We start from the raw sequence: 24,302 nt of genomic DNA, 5'->3' as shown, positions 1-24,302 counted from the left end.
ACAAAATGCAGCAGCAAGGGTTCTTACGAAAATAAGGACGTTCAACCACATTACACCAATCTTGAGATCGCTGCCTTGGCTCCCAGTAAGCTACAGAATTGATTTTAAGGCAATGCTTGTGTTTAAATCATTAAATGGAATGGGACCCACCTATTTCCCCTACACTTAAGGGGGTAATGCAGATCTCCTGCATGAACTCCGTTTAAAGGGACACTGTGCAGGAAATGGTCAAAAAGGGTACTGCAACTATGCTGCAAATTGAAAATGGGCTGCCTATTACCAAAATTGATCTTTTCATGAATGTTTCCGAAGTAATAAACTAATATTTTCTAATATGGTCGAAGTACAGTATTTTTTGCAGCTAAAAATGGCTATTTCTGGAAATTCAAAATGGCGGACCATGGAGAAGATCCCCCTTTTCATGTAAGAAAAGTGCATTTTTTTCAATCATAACGAATACTTAGAATTTGATGGTGGTGGTAAGTATTCATAAAAAAGGTAACATTAATGAATGGGAAGCATGAATTCTGGAAATAAACAACTAAAAATCTCACACAGTGTCCCTTTACAGCCCCCCAGGACTGACCATGCCAAACATGCCTATTGCTATGCCTACTGTACACCAAGCACTCGAGGGAAAACTTGTGAATTCACATTAGCAATAGCATAGCAATAGCAGTAGCAACACATTACCAACAGACCCCTTTACTGTTTGTACACAGATATGACATAATCGGGCTGTGTGTGCATTGCTGGAGCGGAATCAACCATGTAGGCTACCGCACATTTGAAAATATAATGAGAAAATAAGAAAATGGATGGTCAAGACAACTTAGCCCTCCTGTTATCCTCAGATTTAGGTTACATCAGTGATCCTTGGGTCATTTTGACCCCAGCCATTTAAATGTCTACAAAATCAGTAGAAGCAAAAACTTTTGCACCGGTTTATGACTCAGATATTCACTGTTGCTCTGTTGGGGACATAAAAATCCCTTTAGATAAGTCCTAGAACCCCCACACACAGCCCACACACCAAAAGAACTAATCCATGACCAGGCGAAAATGTGCAACAACTGCTAAAAAGTTGCCTTGCATTAGTTTTGGCCCTCGTCAGCATCATGCATATTGTTAGTTATCAGAGCCCTAATAAAGCAAAATGTTCTGTTCTAAATAACTTATGTTCATGTATTTGATATAATCTAGACGGACTGGAACATGTATTAGGAAAATATGGATGTTCCATTTATGTTTAATACACTTAAAGAGACACTGTGTGAGATTTTTAGTTGTTTATTTCCAGAATTCATGCTGCCCATTCACTAATGTTACCTTTTTCATGAACACTTACCACCACCATCAAATTCTAAGTATTCATTATGACTGGGAAAATTGCATTTTTCATACATGAAAAGGGGGATCTTCTCCATGGTCCGCCATTTTGAATACCCAAAAATACCAATTTTTAGCTGCAAAAATGACTCTACTTTGACCATACTAGAAAATATTTGTTTATCACTTAGAAAACTTTCATATAAAGATCAAGTTTGGCAATAGGCAGCCCAGTTTCAATGAGCAGCATAGTTGCAGTACCCTTTTTGACCATTTCCTGCATAGTGTCCCTTTGAGACAATTGGGGGTCAAATTGACTCCAAGGAACATAGATGTAACCAAAATGTGTACAGCAGGGAAGACATTTTTGTGGAAATTTCACTTTTTTCACTTTGACCCCATATATTTAGGAAAAGTCATCAAATATGAAGCAAAAGAATTATGCACATCATGTATTTTTCAGACGTTAAACATTGAAAGGGGTCAAATAGACCCGAATGATAACAGGAGGGTTAAGATATGAAATGGGTGCCACAGACACAGGCATTCTTGATGATGTCCTCAGTCCAGTCTGTACGTTTCATTTCTTGTGACCTCAAACATCTATGCTTCAGCCTAATGCCTCTCGGAATAGCGTACGCTGCAGGGTGACAGGTCTTCTCTCTTTAGGGTCTGCACTGTCTGTTTGTGTGTGTGTGTGTGTGTGTGTGTGTGTGTGTGTGTGTGTGTGTGTGTGTGTGTGTGTGTGTGTGTGTGTGTGTGTGTGTGTGTGTGTGTGTGTGTGTGTGTGCGTGCGTGCGTGCGTGCGTGCGTGCGTGCGTGTGTGTGTGTGTTTGAGTCAACAATGCATGCGCAGTCAGTGATGACGGAACTTGTAAAGGGGTCAATACCAGTAGCAATAGGATTTGTGTGGCACATTATCATACGTATAACTGTCATTCGATGGGCTAAAGAGAAAAGAAAGAGAAGAGAGAAGAATAAAATATTTTGTAGAAAGTAGTATAGATAGTGGATAACTATCACTAAAGGCAAATGAAAATGAAGTTTTCAATTTCTTTTTAAAATGCGATACTGTCGGGGCAGTTCTAATTTGGACAGGAAGCTGGTTCCAGCATTAGACAGCACATTGAGCACAAGTGGTGGCCCACTTGGTATTACGTACAGTAAAGATGATGTCGAAATGGACGGCTGGTTTGAATATTCGACTCTCTAGTCGAGTTTAGAATACCTTAACAGTTTAGACCTCACAAACAATTTACAAGAAGTGCTCAAATTTGCGTCTGCTGGACATTAGTTATCAGTTATTCTCTATAAAGGCAGTGTAACACGCTGGCCATTAACATTTTTTGGTGCGAGATGAATTCTCAGAAACTCAGAAAGCCATGACTATTCATTCCGTGAGTTGAGTGAGGACGTACAGTATACTTCGTAAGATTAATAATAATTTGTATTTAAATGACCCAAGGCGATGATTGAACAAACCAAATGAGTGAGTAAGGCATTACTAATTGGTAATTTACCATTTATAATGTCCTGTACCATTACTTACTTACAGCTTGGACAGAGCAGAAAAGCAGTGAAATGAAAAAAAGGAGGTGGCGATCATTGCACACTGGTCTCCTTTGCTGAAATGTTATGAAGTGAACAACGCGTTTCGCTATTGCTTCATCAGGTTCACTCTGTCTGTTCACCTAATGAACTTTCAGCAAGTGTGCAGTGATTTACCCCCACTTTCCTTGGATAAATGACCGCACATGGCCAGCACCTGGACACTGGCTGTGCACAGGGACAGTGAAATACACATTTGACTGAAAGGAAAAATGATTGCCAGCAGTATGCTATGAATACACCACCCCTCATGTACAGTAATCCTTTACACAATGGCTGAATTTGAGGAAACACAGTAATCTTCACACGTGCAATGCACGATTTCCACAGCAGCCATCACGTGTGTGTGTTTGTGTGTGTGCGTGCATGTGTGTGCGTGCGTGCGTGCGTGTGTGTGTGTGTGTGTGTGTGTGTGTGTGTGTGTGTGTGTGTGAATGTGAGGGTGGCGAGTGTATATTTGTGTGTATAATGTTTTTTTTTCAATATAGTGCCTTCCTTGATGTCTGCTCGTCTACTGTACGCCTAGAGCATGCAATCTAGTGCTGCTTTTGTCACTCAATCTTCAGTGCACATCATAAGTCAGTCGGGATTTGCTGCAGCCAGGGCCGGCGCTAGGCAGAGGCAGACCAGGCGGTCGCCCAGGGCGCCAAATGTCTTAGGGGCGCCAAGTCCCACAGAATTAGAAAAGGAAGTAAAATAAAAAATTAAGCTTTATATTGACAATTATTATCAATGGGCACTTTGTACATGTGTAGTCATTAGATCAGCTGTGCTGGATCAGATGTATGACACTGTGTTTTACACATGCCAATGTCTAATTCCACTAAAAGCAAAGAGGGGTGCTCGCTCGCCTAGGGCCCCAAATTGACTAGAACTGTCCCTGCGGCTGTAGCTGTCACATCTCTACCCCTCTAGTCCCGCCCCCCCCACCCCCCCCCGCTTACTCCCTAACCACCCAGTGCTGGTAAGCAACACAGCCTAGCACTTCGACGCATGTGTGTGTAGCCTACAAAAAAAGGCATCCAAAATGCATGTAAAAGCATGTCATATTGAATCACCATCAAGACCCATGCAAAATCTCAGACACAGCCGGCTAGAGCTGGTTTGTCGCAAGAGGGGTTTGCACAGTGGGGAAGGTGGTAGTGGTGGTGGTGTGTGTGTGTGTGTGTGTGTGTGTATGTGTGTGTGTGTGTGTGTGTGTGTGTGTGTGTGTGTGTGTGTGTGTGTGTGTGTGTGTGTGTGTGTGTGTGTGTGTGTGTGTGTGTGTGTGTGCGCGTGGTGGTGGGGGGGGAGGGGTGCTTCCAACTGATTTGATTGAGTACCCCCACGTCGTGCGAGGAGCAGCTGTGCGGGGCCGCTGCATCGACAGCTTTACCAAGCCCAGGACAAAATCTTATATATAACTGCCCCCTTATGAATCCTTACAAATGTACTGGGGACACAATGCTGGGCTCCCTCTCTCCCTGGGCCCAGGACAACTGAACCCTTTGTCCCAGAGTCGGCTTCCCTGCCACAACCAAAATGCTATTGTGGCCAGGGCTGGATTAATGCACTGGCTAGTTATGGCTGCATCTTAGGGGCCCCCACCTGCCAGGGGGCCCACGATTGGCCATAATGGGAAAGTATTCAATTATAGCATAATTGTGACAAAAATCCTCTCCACAAATGACAGACATGTCATCCTAAAGCCCTAACTAGTAATTATGACACCGTCTATAGTATTGTTGCAAAATTTGCCTTTAGAGGAGACCTGCAGCAACCTGTAGCCTAGGGCCCCCCGGCCACCTTAGTCCGGCCCTGGTTGTGGCACATTACCATAGAGCAGTGATTCTCAAAGTGTGGTCCGGGGACCACCGGTGGTCCGCGACAGTGCTCAGGTGGTCCGCAAGGGGATTTCTACTTTCCCTAGAAATAGGGTATATTTGTAACACAATTACAAAGCGAAACATAGCTGAAGTATTATTTTCACCATAAAAAGGCAGCCTTGTAAAGTGAATACATTGCATCGAAATTAGCAGTGTCAAATAAGCACCCCTCAACTGTCAATTCAGTTGACAGGTGGTCCCTGAAAATTTTTCAGCCTGAAAAAGTTTGAGAAACATTACCATAGAGCAGTGGTTCTCAACCTTTTTTGAACAAACGCCCCCTTGGCCTCATCACAAGCCTCCCAACGCCCCCTTGACCTCATCATAAGCCTGACAACGCCCCCCTTAGTATTAAAAAATTAAATGGACTAATGCCCCCCAATGGCAACTAAGCACCGCCCCCTCTCAGCTGTATCCTTCTCAACGACTCCCTAGAGCTCTGCAATGCCCCCTGGGGGGCTGTACCGCCCCCGTTGAGAAACACTGCCATAGAGTATGTATAGGGACCTGGCTGCCTAATCATGTCGGCTCTTTGTGCATGCTGAACACCGTCCTCTTCTCCCATTACTCTACACTACTCCCTACACTACACTTTTTTACAATACCACTGCCAACGAGGTTATGTGCTCGGGGGAGTTTGTTGGTGTGTACATATATTTGTGTGTTCGAGCCAGGGTAAAAAAAATCAGTTGATCCCGCCACATACAGTATCCGTCCGCAGCACACACTACTCAACATGCACTTCTCAGTTCTTTTCTTATGCGCTTTTTGAGGACAAGGCAGTATAGTGTTAACTTGCCACCTTCCATGATAGTCAGACTGAGGTGGCAACAGTAGTCATTATGACAAGAAAAGAGAGAGATATGTGGGCTAGGACGGGTCCTCAGCACACACTCCTCAACACACACTTCTCAATTCTTTTCTTATGCCAGAGGTGTCATTATGACAAGAAAAGAGTAGGAGAGAGATAGATGGGTAACACTTTACTTGACGCCGGTGTCATATGCATGGCATTACAGTGTCATAATAGTACATATGAACTTTATTACAGACTCTGAGCCCAATAGGCAGACACACATACATAAAATATAGTACACATAAAAATAATAAAACATATAAAAGAAGAGAGAAAGAGAAAAAACAACAACAACAGGCAATAGTGCCTATGCATATTTACAAACAAATCTGTCATGACAGTCTTAAAAGGCAGCCATACCAATGCTTCCACAGTTACGATTGACATCGGATAGAGCTGCATCTGGAGCTTTACTTGTGAGAATCCTTATAATACAGTTTTTAGATCCAGACGGCACATTAGGTTCCTCAAGAGAGCCTGTAAAGTACAAAGTACAAAATAATTTACTAGCACTGCAGCTCCTGGGCTTTTTCAGCAATATCCTCAGTCATTGTATGCCACTTGGAGTTTGTGCAAAGTTTCTTTTTTTAGTGTCATGACACAGTCATAGATAAGTCATAAAAACTTTGCCATAACCGAAAGTCACTAAAGAACAACAGTCATGAAATATTTATGACATGGACATAATGTTTATGACATGTGCATAACTGTGCCATGACACTGTTATGACACTGTAATGACATGCTCATGACACCGGCGTCAAGTAAAGTGTTACCGATAGATGGGCTAGGGTTGGGAAATTACCCAGGGCGCATTCAGGCTGACTGAGAACCACGCCGGTGCCCATTCCCGTTCCCGTAACCTAATCGCGAACAGGCTGGTGTGTTCACGCCACAGATGTTAGTGTTCGCAAACCGGAAAGTTGGTTCGCAATGCGCACCGCAAAATACTAGGTTTTTCTCCGCGAACCGTGACGACAACAGCAGATTCATCCGGGTAACACAGTCCCGTGCGGGAAAAGTTCAGAGCATGTGGTATGAACGGTATGAACACGGGCGGTTCGCAGATAAGCACCTTAGTGCCGAACGTAACTGGTGCGGGTACCGGCACCGGCTCCGTTCTGGTCGGCCTGAAAACCCTACCAGAGCACACTCGAGCGAACCCAGGTCCCCATGAGTAGCGATGTACCACTATAGTCCAAACAGTACTCATTTCAATACACAACTGTCAGGGAAAAGAGTGCGCTACAAAGGGGTACTGATCTTGTACATACAGTGTTTCTAGCCGAAACAGTGTGACAGTATTAAAGCACACTGTGACCTGTTTAAGTTGACGTCAACGCGCTTCATGTAGTTTCAAAGCCAGAGTCTCACAAGACTTGTAAAGCAGAGGCTATTCAATGATTTAAAGCAAGGATGGGCAACTGGAGGCCCGGGGGCCACATGCGGCCCACCCCCTCACTCAATGTGGCCTGTAGGTAAAACATAATTTAAGATCAGAATTTTTGTCAGTACCTGAGATTTTTTTTTTTTCTTCAGCCTTCTCTGGTCATTGTAATTGGGCAGATCTTTATTTACTCCCAATAACATCCAAAAGGTTATGCAACATCAGCAGACAACTAGCAAACAGTAATACCTTTTGGGATAATATTTGGAGTAGGCCTCCTATGTTAAGAAGGTTTTTAATGTAAACAAAGTCTGCCCCCATTAGAATAGCTCAGATCTTGGAAAGGGCTGAGCAGAAAATGCAGCATCACCGGGTACTGACAAGTCAAGGGTAGCGTGTGAAATACAGCCTATTGAAATTGGCAGAAGTTGTCCTTTAACCCATTTTGTCCTAAGCACTAAATCCTAAATATCTCAGCCTCCGAAGCACATACAAACATGAAATGAGTTACATTCGAAAGCTAGGACCCTCAGTTTGCATTGGAATGTGTTCATTCAGCTCTAACTTACCCACATTTTTTAATAAAACAGCTCAACTCTCAAAATCCTGAATGCAGCGTATATGTGTTTCCAGGACAAAATGGGTTAGTAGCGAAGTAGCAGGAATTCACTGTAGTGGTATACAGTGGCCGAGTTGTAAAATCAGAGCAGGGGGGATGGTCATAGATGGATTGTGATTATTGGGTGTTCGGGGGTTTTTCCCCTGAGAAATTTTTGAAAATGTAGTTGTTAAAAGTGCAATTTTTTACACAATATGTGAAGAAGGGATGCCTGTTTTAGAGGGGGGTGATTTTTGACCATTTTCATTGAGGGGGATGATTTTAGACCATTTTCATTGTTGTGGGGGATGGCAACCCCCCATCCCCCTACAACTCGAGCCCTGGTGGTATAGGCAGGTTGTGAAATGCACAAGTCCAATAGAGGAAATCAAACTTGGGTGTTTGTAGAAAATTGTGACTTCAGAGACTGTTCAATACTGTTATATGCTAGATGATAGAAAGAGAGACTGCAAAATACCGTACCTGGAGAATGAGAGAGGGGGAGAGAACAGAAAAATGTGCCATGTATTTTTTTCCAATTGGGAACACTGATGTTGGGCTAGCGTCCGCAAATGTTTGTATTGTGTCTTTTATGCCTTTTATTATTATTGTTGGCTTTGTTCAGTATAGTTTTTTTTTCAAAAATTTCCTCTAGCTGATGTGTGCGACTCACTTCTCTCTCCTGCATTATTTATTTATTTATTTAGACATGGTGATGTCAACATCTAAGCAGTCACTGCTCTGGCAGCCTGCTCCATATGCTCACCACAGATAACCCAGTCAGATTCTCCCCTGTAGAGATCTCGGGAAAAAAATACCGTACAGAGAGAAGGATGGGAGGAAAAACACATTTCCCATCATGGCTGGACTGGCCATCTGGCATAGCTGGCATTTCCAGGTGGGCACTGCACCCTCGTAGGCCCCTATTTTCAGAAATGTAAATATATATAGGCTCCTATATATATATTAATAAAAGAAAAATCAGAGACAGTTGTCGCTGATTATGAGGGGCCCCTTTAATCCAAAAGTGCCCGAGGCCTATTTCTCCCCCAGTCCAGCGATGTTTCCCATCCTTCCTCATCTCTGCAGGCCATGGATTTCTGCAGGAGGACATCCATGATAAGATGGCAAGTCGTTGAAATTCAATTAGCAAAAAGTGATTTTTGTCTCCCACTGCAAGTCAGAAAAGAACATCCAACATGATTGGATTATAGATCCGTGAAGGCTTGCTGGATGTTTGACCACCTCCACCTCCAACTTTGCATCATGCGTGCAAGTGTTGATGAGTTTACTGCAGGTGTTTGTGATGCAGCACGGGCTGTTTGAGTCGATGCATCATGCCACACATCCATACAGCTTGTAAGTCTATATTGAATTTTGGGTTCAAGTAGGTCTTGATGTTAATTCAGTGAATGTAACAGTAATGCAGTGTTAATTTAAAGGTGGAGTTGCAGGTTAACCATCTTAAGAAAATGTACTATTATGTCATCACGTTGGGGGTTCCGCAGGCTCATAGGAGTTTATGTAGAACCTTAGAATCCAGGGGGAGTTCCCTCAACGTGATGTCATACCTGCAACCCCACCTTTAAGAGAGGACCAAATACACTCTAGAACAGTGGCTCTCAACTTTTTTTGAACAAACGCCCCCTTGATAAGCCTCCCAACGCCCCCTGACCTCATCCTAAGACTGCCAACACCCCTTTAGTATTGAAAAAGAAAATGACTAACTAAGCCCCAACCCCACTCAGCTGTATCCTTCTCAACGCCAACCTAGGGCCAAATCTACTCTCAAAGGGTGGTATTAGCGCTCCATTGTTTCATGTGTATTGTAAATCGTTTGAACATCTGGCGCCATGAACATAACAAAACGCTGCATATGCCGCAACAAAAACCAGTGGTCTGAATTGAGTTATAGCAAAGATTTTCAATACTGTAGCCATGATAAATTGTTCTATATGGCACCAATGCAACAAAGTGAGATCAACTGCAGTCTCCTAAATGGGAGTGACTTTTTAAAAATGTCTCCAACAGGGGCATGGCAGCTCATAGACATGTAGCTTGGAACCTTACGTCAAATTGATTCTAGAAGGCACTCCTTATCAATCATATACACTGTACGATAAACTTAGCTGATGCTTTTATCCGAAGCGACTCACAGTTATTATACAGTATATCACGAAAGTGAATACACCCCTCACAGTTTTGCAGATTTTTGAGTATATCTTTTCATAGGAAAGCATTACAGAAATTTCACTTTGACACAATGATTAGTGACCTTTTAACAACATATTTAACCGCTTAATTTAACCGCGGATGATACCCAGCTCTACTTATCTATGTCCCCCAATGACTACACCCCCCTTGAATCACTCTATCATTGCATGGACCAAATTAACAAATGGATGTCTCACAATTTCCTCCAGCTGAACACAGAAAAAACTGAAGTAATTATATTTGGGAAAAGAGAGGAGAGACAAAATATTGCTACTATCCTTGAAACGAAGGGACTGAAACCAAGGGAAACAGTTAAAAATCTTGGGGTCCTCATTGACAGTGACCTAAATTTCAACAGTCACATGAAAGCTATTACTAAGTCTGCATTTTATCACATAAAAAACGTCTCTAAATTTAGGGGCCTGATGTCTAAACATGATCTGGAGAAGCTAATACATGCCTTCATTTCTAGTAAAGTCGATTACTGTAACAGTCTGTTTACTGGCCTCCCAAATAAGACCATTAAACAGCTTCAACTGGTACAAAATGCAGCTGCAAGGGTTCTTACAAAGACAAGGAAGTTTGACCACATTACTCCAATTTTAAGATCGCTGCATTGGCTCCCAGTAAGCTACAGAATTGATTTTAAGGCAATGCTACTTGTATTTAAATCATTAAATGGAATGGGACCCACATATCTACTGGATATGTTTCAGCTGTATGCACCGACCAGGGCCTCGTTTCCGAAAGGGCCTTAAGTACTACTTAACGCTACGTGCTACTTAAGTTCACACGTAACACCATCGTAGAGCTCACGGAGCGTTTCCCAAAGCCAACTTAGCTAAGAACCATCGCAGGTTGACACGTAACTCTAAGAGCAATCCACGAGTGGTCTAGAGTAGTCTTAACGCGCTAAGATTGATCGTAGCGGCATGGCACAGTGGAGACACCCACAGGATATGAAGGGAAAAGAAGAAACCTGCGCATAAGATTGCTGTTTTAAGACGCGAGTGGCATGGCACAGTGGAGACACCCATAGGAAAAGAGGAAACTTGCACTTCAAGTTGATGTTTTAAGACGGGAGTGTAAATATCATGGCAGCACAGTTGACACTGCAACGAACATATGAAGGTAACATTAATTGTGGATGTGTAGGCCTATAATAAAAGCAATGTGTTTGGAAATATGTTACAGGTAGTAAAATAGTTCGACTGTGTTTGATAAACCTGGGCATAATTAAACTGTGATAAATCATAATTTGTGTGGGTGCTTCATGAACAAGAACAAGGCAAAATGAATAAGGGGCTTCGGAAACCAGAGACAAGAGTGTTGATGAGTGGTGATGAAACTTTATTTGTTTTATTTTTTTTTTAAGAAAAATGGTCAGCGAGTTGTTGCACCCTCTTTCATTTTCAAGTAGCCTAAGTAAGGGAAGGCGACGCAGAAAATACATGATAGTTGTAGGCGAAGGGTAAGCTATGACAAAAAAGGCAGCGATGGGGATTCGTGTAGATTTTTTGTTTTAATAACAGCAGACTGCCGTGCAAAAATGTCCTCACAGTTGTGAAAGCCGCACGGTAGGCTACTTTGCGCACCGCTCACCACATGTGCCAAGCTCTGCTCTCCCTATTCCGACTCTAGTAGGCTAAGCAATAACAAAAAGGCAGCGAGGGGATGTGTCAATGTTGATGGACATTGTTTTTCATAACAGACGTGCTCCCGACAGTTGTCAAGCCTTGAACGCCTTGAGGTTGTAACTTTGCGCATCCCAATTTGGAACTCCAACTAGGCCTACTTGTCTTCTTAAATAGGCCTATTAAGCTGCAGTAGCGAACTGCACGCGCTTTATCTGGGTCTTAACGGCGTAGCTCATGGTTATTACAGTCAGTTGGGAGTTTTGCATGATTTCATTGTTTGTGTGCATTTTATTTCATTTGCCAACAATAACTCCTATCAATAGTTGCAAACAGCTACAAATGTATTCCACCTTTTATGGAGAGCAACTTTTGACACTTACACACGCCTTACTTTTTGTAAATGGTTTAGCAGCAGATGACGGCGCAGTTCACTCCGAGGACACTTCAGCACCACGTAAATGGACAGCGATCCTTAAGAGCGACGCTACGAATGATCTTAGAGGCTGTGCACGCGCGTTCATGTACGAATGTCTTTGGGAAACAGTCGTAGAAAATCTAAGAACATTCGTAGGATCACTGGTTAACGACACACGTAAGGCTAAGAACCATCGTTATAGTGAAACGAGGCCCAGGTCATTAAGGTCAACCGAGAAGAATTTGCTGGTGATTCCAAAAGTCAAAACAAAGTGTGGAGAGGCAGCCTTTAGCTTCTATGCTTCAAAGCTTTGGAACCAGCTTCCAGATGACGTAAAAAATGCACCCACTATTGATAGTTTTAAATCTAGACTCAAGACAAAGCTGTTCTCAGATGCTTTCTTAAATTATTGAATGAAAAGACGGTAAAATAAGAGAAGACAAAACCCTGACAATTCTAGACCCTATCAGGTAAACGGAAAAAAGGAGGCCAGACTCCTCTGTCGTCGAACAGTTAAAATCTGAAGACTGCGTATGTTTTTCAAGGTTTTATGTTTTTTTATGTTTATTTTATTATTATTATGTTTTATCTTAATGTTTTAAATGTTTTTTTGACTCTAATTCATTTCCCTGTTTTCCTTTCATTTACATTTGTTAACTTTGTGAAGCACATTGAGTTGCACCTGTGTATGAAATGCGCTATATAAATAAACTTGCCTTGCCTTGCCTTGCCTTAAATTTATTGTTCACTCAGAAAAAAATAAAGTACAGCCATTAATGTTTGAACATGTACTCACAAAAGTGAGTACACCCCAGATTAAAATCCGGTAGAGAAGGGGCTATGTTGACTTGAATCGTCTCGAAATGAAACGAAATGAAAAGGGATGACAAGGGAGGTCATCAGTGTGCGTTTCAACCTTTCTTTGCATTGAACTTTTACATTTTGAGTCTGCATCTGGCTTAAATAGATTAGTGTGAGATTTGAATGCAATCCTATGGAGAATATCATGATCTGCTTCAGTAGTCACAGTGCATGTTGACATGCATGTTTCTTTTAGGTGTATTTCAGATTGCCAATGTTGACAGCATTCATGCATCCCCAAACCATGTCAGTCCCACTACCATGCTTGGCTATTGAGAGGATACACCTTTTTTGTAAAACTCACTTGTTTACCACCACACATGCTTGACACCATCGAAAGCAAATTTGTTTATCTTGGTCTCTTCAGATCACACGACATGGTTCCAGTGATCCATATCCTTGGTCTGTTCATTACTCTTGATACCAAGATAAACAAATTTGCTTTAGATGGTGTCAAGCATGTGTGGTGGTAAACAAGTGAGTTTTACAAAAAAGATGTATCCTCTCAATAGCCAAGCATGGTAGTGGGACTGTAATGGTTTGGGGATGCATGAATGCTGTCAACATTGACAATCTGAAATACACCTAAAAGAAACATGCATGTCAACATGCACTGTGACTACTGAAGAAGATCATGATATTTTCCATAGGATTGCATTCAAATCTCACACCAAACTATTTAAGCCAGATGCAGACTCAAAATTTAAAAGTTCAATGCAAAGAAATGTTGAAACGCACACTGATGACCTCCCTTGTCATCCCTTTTCATTTCGTTTCATTTCGAGACGATTCGAGCCAACATAGCCCCTTCTCTACCGGATTTTAATCTGGGGTGTACTCACTTTTGTGAGTACATGTTCAAACATTAATTGCTGTATTTTGTTTTTGTCTGAGTGAACACGAAATGTAAGCGGTTAAATATGTTGTTAAAAGATCATTAATCATTGTGTCAAAGTGAAATTTCTGTAACGCTTGAAAAGATATACTCAAAAATCTGCAAAACTGTGAGGGGTGTATTCACTTTCGTGATATACTGTAGGTAGGCTACAGTGTTTGGCGATCTATTTATAAATTCTGCAGCCAGAACAATGCTCTCACATGGTCTTGGAATGATCTGGCAATGTAGGCTACAACAGAAATCTATGTTTCATTGTGGTAAGTCATAAGTCAGACGTTCAGTAGCCCTACAGCAACAGCCTGTATATGGCACTTTTGACTATGAATGATCTGCCACATTTTAATGGGTCTCGCGCCAAATGCGCCAAAGTGCGCACGTTAAGTATGCAGAGCCCTTAAAGGCCAGCACTCTAGCCATTGAGCCATGGCTGTCCATCATCTCTGGTATAGTGCTGACTGATTGGCATTAAAGTCGGTGGTCACACATACATACAATATGTACTTTGTATATGGATATTTTTAAAACATCAATTTGGGCCTCTATTTTGAAATGGGGAGGACGATACCGTAAATGCCTGCACTATGTTGTTGTTGAGTAACTGTCTGCGATTGGGTGACAGCTGTCCAATCATTTCAAACCAGAACTGAGTACAAACTTCCCGCTTCCTGCAATCGCCGTCAGATCAAACAACCCCCAGACCATAAATACGAAATGAAATGGTAGTATTATGGGATGGTCAGGACCAGGCTGAAACTCACCTGCCATAATGCTGTTTTTATATTCATCCACATGCCGTGATTATGCTGCATGTAATCACATAAAACATATTCATGTTTAAAAATATCCTCATATGATACGTATAACCAAGGCCTAAGGGACTGTCAGCATCAACCTCTCCTCTTAAAGCTTCCTGCTTATGGGATGTTTGCCAGATCAACGTCATTAACATAAGACAAAAACAAACAGGAAATCAGAGTGCTTCTGGGTCTTCACCTTTTATCCTTGGTGTTCATCAGTGTAGGGACTCTCAAACTTGGTCCAGGTATACGTCCTGAAGAAGGTCATCATGACCCGAAACGTGTAGGCATTGTAGTCAAATAAAAAGTAAAAAGTTGTGACCTTGAGTGCTTCAGATTTTCTCTACCATTGCGTAACATAAGACCAACTGTCTTGGGTTTGGCTGCACGGCTTTGAGACTGAGCACACGCCAGGCTGACAACCAGCCAGACAATTAGCTGCTGACGGATGTTTGAACAGCTGCAGCTATAATTAATTGTGGAGGACTCCAAGGACCCTGCACTTGCAGTGTGGAATTTCGCAACATGATAATGATAAATAATGACATATCATATATAATTAATGACATAATTACTACTGAAGGGGGACCCATTACACAGTATTGTTTATATTCCTACACAGAGTCAGAAGTGCTCCTGAAAAGTGCCTACCGTATTAATCTGGATGATCAAATGCTAATGAACTCTTTCATACAGAGTCTCTGTTACAATCTTATTGTCTCCAAAATGGTAATGACCATGTCTTCGTCTGTTAGGCCTACTAAAGAAGACTCTCGGTCTGTCAGAATGCTGTTATGACACATTTAGGCTTTTTCGGCAAAATAGTGAATGCTGACCCCATCTGCATGAAAGGGCTACATACTTCTAGCATGATTATCATCGACTTTCAAATCTCGTACTGAGATTTGGTCTGACCAAGAAGATAACGAATAACGTCCCCAAACGGCATGGTTGACCCACCTCCCTCGGTTTGTAACTGCAATGCCAGAAAGGGCTGCACCGAAGTTTAAACCAAACATATTCCCAGAACGTCTCTGCTTATCTACATCACTGCCTTGAACACGGCTCTACCCGGGGCCATTGGAGCTGCTCAAGGTTGATTGCTTCCTGAAAAAGTGGGTGATATTCCCAAGCCCGGCGGAGCTCGAAACGTTTTTGAACGATCTTTTGCCCCGACTAATTAACGCCGAAGTCAAATAGGAGGCCGTAGCCTGTCTAACACAGTACTTCAGTAATGGCAATTAGTGACAAGAGCAGTTGGGAGTATGCCAACTGGAAGGGCAGTGATAATGAGCTTTCCCCTCTCTGCTTTCACACAGACATCAGACTGTAATTGCAATTGTTTGCTGTTGTCGTTTGTTGTAATTGTTTGTTTGTTTGTGGTTGTAAAGTCTCCATTTGGCAAATTAGAGCTTGTCCACTCTCTCATGAAAGCGTTCATTGTTGCGTGTTCTCCCTGCCACCTGCCACCTCGCTGACACACACACACACACACACACACACACACACACACACACACACACACACACACACACACACACACACACACACACACACACACACACACACACACACACACTTATTTTCCCAGATTTGAAACCCCCTGTGCATGTTCTTGCCGTCTTCCATTAGCAATGCTTTAGCCCCCATGCGCTAACACTTTAGCCATGTTTGAACGCCCATGTAGCCATCTAGAGACACAGTGTTGCCAGATGTACGATAATTATCGTATTTGTACCATCATTTTGCCCATTTTGATCTCTGTACGATTAAAAAAAAATCAGAGTTGTCATGCATTTCATTTAGATGCCTTGAAACAACAATTTGGTAATCGTACGATAATTTCCTCCCAAAAAGCCCACAAAAACAATAGGTTTTGGTACGATAATTCAGCATTTTCAGGCTGGCAACACTGTAGAGACATTTATTTGGTGCTTGTTGCCCAGAGGAAGTAGAAAGGCAACAAATCATTCATCCACGTGACTTTCCTTGCGAGTTTTGATTGCAGTAAAACACACTTTCCACTGATTTTGCTAAGCACGCCCATTCACTGTAATTCAAAATTTCAACCCTATTGTGCCGCCCTTTAACATAGACTGAATTTGCTAGAAATTTGCAAGGAAGTTAAGGTTGTAAAAATGAACAATACTGCAAGAGCAGAGTGGGACTTGGCTAAGTTTTAATTATCAATGGTCATTTTATGCACGCGCACACGCAGAGGGTCACACAGTCACATACAGTATATAAAATGTCCTTTATTCTAATATGGACACTTGGTTTGTATGGACAATTTATCACATTCATTATCAGAATTTTCTCCAAAATCATATAAAAAACTTGTTCTTTTTCCTCTATCTTTTATTTTGTTTTGCTGTGGGAGGAATGTTAAAAAAAGACTTGCAGAGCCTCAGTAGTTGGCGTAGCAGGCGTAGCAACCTCACAACATAAAAAACTTTGGTGAAGCTTCACACTTTTACAAGCTATTGCAAATGGGAACGGCACTGAGAAATATTGATGGTGAATGATGCAAGCAGATATGGAGTCAGGCTTGCGGTGTGAAGAGCTGCTGGTTCAATTCCAGACACTGACAAAAGCAGAGGCTGTTGTTGTCTTACCAGTCGAATTCGTTCGACTAGTCTCTCTACGGGAGGTCCTCTTTGTAGGGGACATCCACTGAACACCATGAAATCAAGAGACTATTCTCTACCGTTCCCTTCTCGTCCAGAAAGCTCAGTGGTCACGTGGTGGAAGAGGAATTGCGCAGGCGTGCGTCGTCTTTTACAGTATACCCCTCTCGGAAGGCAGCAATGTTGGGGCCTAGAAGCCTTTTTTGCCTGTCGGTGGTGATTTCATGGTGTTTGGTGGATGTCCCCTACGAAAAGGAACTTCCGTAGCGAGAATAGTCTCTCATTCTCCTTCAGAGAACCAGGGACATACACCTATACATGTCCTATTGTTTTCTAAGCTTTACAGGAACTTTTACACCGATGAAGACTCTTGTAGACCACATGTCTGTTTGATTCATGTAATGGCTGAACAGAACTGAAAGTTTTGGCAAAGGATGCACTCAACTTCTTGGAAAAACGAAAGTCTTTGGGTGCGCGATAAAATGTATCAACTTAAGGAAGTTGAACAGAACTGAAAAAAATGCATTATCTACAGAGGTGACTCTGGGGTCAGCTGGGGCCCAAAGCGAAAATTCCAAGGAATTAACATTTTAAACAAAATTTTCACTGCTGTAGAAAAGTGTGAGCAGTTATTCACCATCTAGGAGCTTTGGCCCCAAGCAGCTGCCTGTCTATGTTGGTGACAAAATGCGCCTCTGGTTATCTTTTCTATGTATTGATTCCAGACACTGCCAGGAGTGTGTGTGTGTGTGTGTGTGTGTGTGTGTGTGTGTGTGTGTGTGTGTGTGTGTGTGTGTGTGTGTGTGTGTGTGTGTGTGTGTGTGTGTGTGTGTGTGTGTGTGTGTGTGTGTGTGTTGGGGGATGGGTGGGGTTAACAAGCTCTCATCTCAACATGATCTCACAGAATTCTGTGAAATGAACACAGAGCATTGTGACACAAAATCGGTGGCAGTTTTTACTGACTTTGCAAAAAATTCTGTGATGGAGTCATTTTCATTGCTCACTGACATTGCTCTCTGTTCTGCTTTCATCTTCTTTCAAGACCAGCATTTTATCCTTACATTTATGAAATTTACACAAAAAATGACGAGAGCGACAGTTTGTAGTAGAACTCCTGAGAATATTATGCAAATTAGCTATGGGGTGGTCCGACGACAGCCGCCACAGCCAATGGGAATGTTGGAGTGCTTGCATTCTGCTTTTAACGTACATACTCTAGTCGCTTCAATCGCTCATATCGCTCTTGCTGCCCAGAAGCTATTCTCTGTCACTGTGTGTGTGTGTGTGTGTGTGTGTGTGTGTGTGTGTGTGTGTGTGTGTGTGTGTGTGTGTGTGTGTGTGTTCAATCAAAGTAATTAGGAGGAATTCAGTAAGCAAATGGCATGAGGAAAAAAGCTCTTTCTCAGTCTCTCAGTTCTAGCTCTGTGACAGCACAGTCGCCTTCCAGATCTCAGTTTTTTAAATAGTCCATATCCTGGGTGTGACTGGTCTTTGAGAATGTTACGGGCCCTAGATAGCACTCTCTTTGTGTATAAGTCTTTCACGGTAGGGAGAGGTTGATGAATACAGCGCTCAGCAGAGCGCACTATCCTTTGTAGTTCTTTCTGTTCACGCACTGTGGCGTTTCCGTACCAGGTGATGATGGACCCTGTTAAGATGCTCTCCACTGCTGAGGAGTAGAAGGCTTTTAGGATGGGTGTGGAAACTTTGAACTTTTTCAATAGGCGCAGAAAGTACAGTCTCTGCCTGGATTTCTTAATGATGTTGTGTGTGTTGTTTGTCCATGTTAAGTCATTTGTGATGTGAGCACCAAGGTATTTAAAGCACTCTACCCTCTCAACTGGTTGTTTGCAGATGGAAAGTGGAGTGTAGTTTCCCTTCTTTTTCCGAAAGTCCACCACCATTTCCTTAGTCTTGCTTACGTTTAGTGCCAGGTTGTTGTGCTGGCACCATTGTGAGATGTTAGAAACTTCATTTATATATGCCTGTTCATCGTTATTATTGATCAGTCCCACCACTACAGTGTCATCAGCAAACTTGATGATGGAATTCTGACTGCTGCTGGCTCTGCAGTCATGGGTGTAAATGTTGTAGAGTAGGGAGCTTAACACACAACCTTGAGGTGATCCAGTGCTGATGGTGAGGGTGTTAGATGTTGTGCCACCCACTCTAACAACCTGCGTGCGGCTTGTGAGAAAGTTTAACACCCAGTTGCATAGAGGTAAGTCTAGCCCCAGTGACTTCATCTTCCTGACAAGAGTGAGGGGAATTATGGTGTTGAATGCTGAACTATAATCAATGAACAGCATTCTCACATAATTACCCTTTCCTCTGTCTAGATGTGATAGTGTGGTATGCAACAAATTTGAGATGGCATCGTCCCTTGATCTATCTATCTATCTATCTATCTATCTATCTATCTATCAATCAATCAATCAATCAATCAATCAATCAATCAATCAATCAATCAATCAATCAATCAATCAATCAATCAATCAATCAATCAATCAATCAATCAATCAGTCAGTCAGTCAGTCAGTCAGTCAGTCAGTCAGTCAGTCAGTCAGTCAGCCAGCCAGCCAGCCAGTCAGTCAGTCAGTCAGTCAGTCTGTCTGTCTGTCTGTCTGTCTGTCTGTCTGTCTGTCTGTCTGTCTGTCTGTCTGTGTATCGATCTCTTTCTCACACACTGTCTCCTTGTCTCCTCTCTCTGCCTCTCTATGTCACTGCATACCCCCCTAAGCCGTGCAGTCCATCGTGGGGAACTCCACCGTGCTCATCACCGCTATCTATCTATCTATCTATCTGTCTATCTGTCTATCTGTCTGTCTGTCTGTCTGTGTATCGATCTCTTTCTCACATCTCCTTGTCTCCTCTCTCTGCCTATGTCACTTCCTTTCTGTTTACCCCCCAAGCCGTGCTATCCATCGTGGGCAACTCCGCTGTGCTCATCACCGCCGCGCGGCGCAAGCGTCTCCTGAAGGCGCCCGAGCTGCTGACCATCAACCTGGCGGTGACGGACATCGGCATGGCGCTCAGCATGTACCCGCTCTCCATCGCCTCCGCCTTCAGCCACGTCTGGATCGGCGGCGACCCCACCTGCCTCTACTACGGCCTCATGGGCATGATCTTCAGCGTGGCCAGCATCATGACGCTGGCCGTCATGGGCCTGGTCCGCTACCGGGTGGCCGGCACAACGCCCAAGTCAGGTAGGAGACTGCGCAAGTTGAGAAGGGGAATTTAACCCATTGATGCCTGATGTTGCGTTGCACAACATTGGCCCTGTCGCCTGGAGCTGCATTATGCAACATTCAGGCTCATGAGATTTGAGACAATTTAATTAAAAATCTCTGTTTGTTTGAGATGAATGAACACATTCTAATGAAAGATGAGGGTCTTAGCGTTTACGTAAATGCAACTTAGTGCATATGTTTATGTGCGTCAGAAGCTGAGATATTTAGGTTTGTATAATGCTGAGGGCAGCTTTTCTTAAAAAGGGCTCAGGCATTCAGCACCCTTTTTTGCTGGTGCCCTAGGCGTCAATGGGTTATTAAGGACAATTACAGTAACATCCTCCACACAATCAGTTCTGCTCCTGTTCCCACCTCCACGGTCTAACACCAGAGGTGCATCTTGTCACCAGGCTAGCACAACACCCAAGTCGGGTAGGAGACTACATACGCAAGTTAAAAAGGGGAATTTACGCAAGGGCATTTGCAGTAGCGTCCTCCACACAATCAGTTCTGCTCCTGTTCCCACCTCCATGGTCTAACACCCCCCACCCCACTAAACAGATTGAATACCATGTTATTGTTTTTCAGAATGTTGTCACACTGTTACACTTATGCACACATACTGTACCATGGTTAATTTAAAAAGCGAGACTCTTTTTGGGTGAACACGGACTATTTCCCACTGTTGCCAAGAAATCACAAGTTACGTAAGCAGATTTTGATGGATGGATGAACGCATGGATGGATGGATGAATTGATGGATGGATGGAGGAGAGACATTCAATGTTAAGTGCTTTGTTCATCTCTATACCTTCAAATCAGGTAGCATTCACAAGGACAATAATAGCACTCCTATTCCATCTCCCCATTCATGCCTTCATATTTAAGTATAGGTTTGGTGTTAATCTCTTTTAGCCTGTCTGGAAATGCAATAGTAGAGTGTTCCCACGCCTAGACATAGTGTCCTGCCTCTAAAACTAGCAATTGCAGGGTTTTCAATGAAAATTTTACAAAAATGGTCCACTTCCAAATGCTAAAGCTACGATCAATCCTCACTAAACATTCAGTTAAAACTTGACACAGACATTTAACGTTCCAACTTTCATTTTACACCATTATTATTCCTTGCATTATTCTCGCATGAGATGGAATAGTAGGACAGCATCTATTTATTTGGTTTTTTTGTGTTTTGCTTTGCTTTGTTTGGTACTTGACATTTGCCACCACAGCTCTTCACACATGCTTTCAGAGCGGCAAGCACTATTCAAACAAGTGGTGTAGTCTACTTTTTTTTTAGTGGGTATACTGTATATTTGAGCATTTTTTGAAGTGGGTACTGTATACTGTAAATATTAGTGCTATTCAAAACAATGCATTCATCTATTTTAAGTGGGTATACTGAAACCCCTGAAATTTAGAAGTGGGTATACTCCGTATACCCGCGTTCTACGTAGACTACACCACTGATTCAAACATACCGCTATTTCGACATCCGACATGCCGTAGGGTTAAGGTTAGGGTAACCGCATGCACTCTCCCTAAACTGATAAAACCTGAGCCAGGTAGCACAAATCACAGACATGGAAGATTTCTGTGGGAAACGTGCCGGTATTCAGACAATAGACATCAATGCCGGAATAGCGGCATGTCTGAATAGTGCCATGTAATCGCGCTTTTAGACGCTTCGCAAGATGCATGTAAATAGCACTGCAGGGTCTATTACGGAGAATAGATCTAAAGTCAAAGCGAATCCCATTTACATTTAATCTGATATCATGCATATAAGTAGGCTAATTTGTGCATGTCTACTGTAAGCTTTTCCTGCTATTTTTAAGATATTTAAGACACATGTTCACACTGTCGCCTAATTATTCTCACAGCTTTTAACTGGGTGCTGAATCCCACATGAACCCTAAATGAATGAAGGAAGCAAAGGACAGCACTCTTCAGATTTTATTCTTTGTTTATTCGCCCACGAATAACGCTGAAGGAGGGCGCTGAAGAAGGGCTCTGTCTGATATGTTCATGGGTGAATAAACAAAGAAAAAATCTGAAGAGTGCTGTCCTTCGCTTCCATCATTCATTTTCAAGATATTGGAATGAATTCTAAATCATCTTAACCCCTTTTGTGCAGAGCCTATGTTTTAATCCTGCCGTCACTAAAATTGTAATGGCGATGTCTTAATATGTTACTTAAAGCTCTCAGGGATTGTCATAGCAATGTTGTTATGATGCAGTTGAGTATTTTCAGCAAACAGTGGCCCGGCAGCGAACCAATCTGCACAAAGACGCTACCATGCAGGCTCTTCACCGAGAAATATTCACCCAAATTGATGAAATGCTGAGAGAAAGAGAGAAAAGGAAAGAGAGAGAGAGAGAGAGAGAGAGAGAGAGAGAGAGAGAGAGATACAATTCACTGGTTTTCCCTTCATGCAGAGCCAATAAATGATGAAAATCATTAGACATGCCATCCCTTGGCTTAATGGCCTTTAATAGGCTTGGCAGAGTTTTAATTACTTCTAATGGGCCTTAATGAGCTCTTCACAGAAATTAATTCAACACTTAGTGAGTCCATTTAACACCTTGTAGAGTGTACCGTATTTGGCATGAGACATTTGGCAAACAAGGCAGGCCACAACAGTGTTCCACAGCCCCCTTCACAGCAAAAGGCTCTGCAGTATTGATGGATCTGTCACATGGCACAGCATCTTGTCACCAGGCTAGGGAGGCAGCTGCCTTGGGGGCCCCAAGAGACACTACGTAGATGGAGAACAACAACTAACACTTACGTAAACCACAGTGGTTGCAATTTGTTGTGAACTCTCTCTCTCCTTTAAAAAAAAAAAAAAAATTGCTTGGGGCTCCAACTGACCCTAGAACCGCCTCTGCACAGAAGTAGTCTCTGTGGCTCACCCTGTGCCTGATCTCAGTGTGCAAAAAATAGTGCAAAAATAAATAAATAAATAAATTAATTAATTAATTACCATTAAGGCATTAAGGCAATGAAAATCGCATATATCCATCACCGGCTTCTTTCATATGGATCACTTTTCCTTGTGAATTGTCACAGTGGTGTTTTTTGTTGTTGCCTGCATTCAGATAAGGCCTGCAGTTGCATCACTCACACATATATCTGCAAAATTGGAAAAATCTCTGCACATCAAATTTGCCAAGGCGGACAAAACTCTGCTTGATGAGTGCCCATCTGTCCAGGTGGAGATTGGTCGAACGTTCTCTTCTGCTGTATGTATGCCTTCCATTCAGTGTCAGCAGCAGTGGAGCAGTTTTAGATCTGAGAACATGTTATATTAAATTCAGGCAAAAGGCTGCTATAGATCTTTTCATGTGGATTGATGCTGTTAAATGTTTAACGTGCACTGCTTGGTTTCATGGTGTTATGCTGCACATGTGATGTGAAAAATATGAAGAATTCATGCATTAGAATGGCACATGTTTAAGATGAATTTACATTTCACACAGATGTGTTACGGGTGCAAAAAAAAAACCCCTGTAGAAAAACTTTTTTTTAAACAGTGTTGGGATTGTCACCTTCTGAAAACACATTGTGTCATAATGTAGCAACACAATATTTTACCTCTTCACTGCTTATGTGTTACTGTATCTCTCTACCTACTTGCTACAGGAGCACAACTTGTCAATATGAGTATATAATGCCATGTTAAAGTACTGTACCTGTAATAACGTGTGAAATGTAATTGTCAGAAACATGTAAGCTGTGGCCTAATGGCTAGGAGTTTGCCCCACCAAAAACTGAATGAACTTTTTTCATGTGACATCAGACGCCTTCGATTCTTCAATGCAGTCAAAGAGGGTGGAGTAATAAAGAGTCTTCGAAACCCGCCCACCCAATGCAAAAGTGTGTGCTCAAGTTGGGTCTCCTAAGGGGGCGTTGTCCCCACCTTCTTCTTCTATTTTTGAGGTGTTTGCACGAGAAGTGCGCTACCGCCATCTACAGTGCTA

At 42.5% G+C, this 24,302-nt stretch overlaps 1 protein-coding gene across 1 annotated transcript in view; it reads left to right on the top strand.

Moving 5' to 3' along the window:
• The window catches only part of opn8a (opsin 8, group member a), a 49,880-nt gene that overhangs the window by 3,703 nt on the left and 21,875 nt on the right, over nucleotides 1-24,302 (top strand). The window contains exon 2 of the mRNA XM_063222205.1: nucleotides 20,004-20,297. Coding sequence (XP_063078275.1) covers nucleotides 20,004-20,297 — 294 coding nt within the window. The remainder of the gene's footprint in view (nucleotides 1-20,003; nucleotides 20,298-24,302) is intronic.

The sequence above is a fragment of the Engraulis encrasicolus genome, chromosome 18 (assembly GCF_034702125.1).
Source record: "Engraulis encrasicolus isolate BLACKSEA-1 chromosome 18, IST_EnEncr_1.0, whole genome shotgun sequence".
In the NCBI taxonomy this organism is placed as follows: domain Eukaryota; kingdom Metazoa; phylum Chordata; class Actinopteri; order Clupeiformes; family Engraulidae; genus Engraulis; species Engraulis encrasicolus.
The sequence above is the reverse complement of the archived record's forward strand: the minus strand, read 5'-3'. Positions and strand labels throughout refer to the sequence as shown.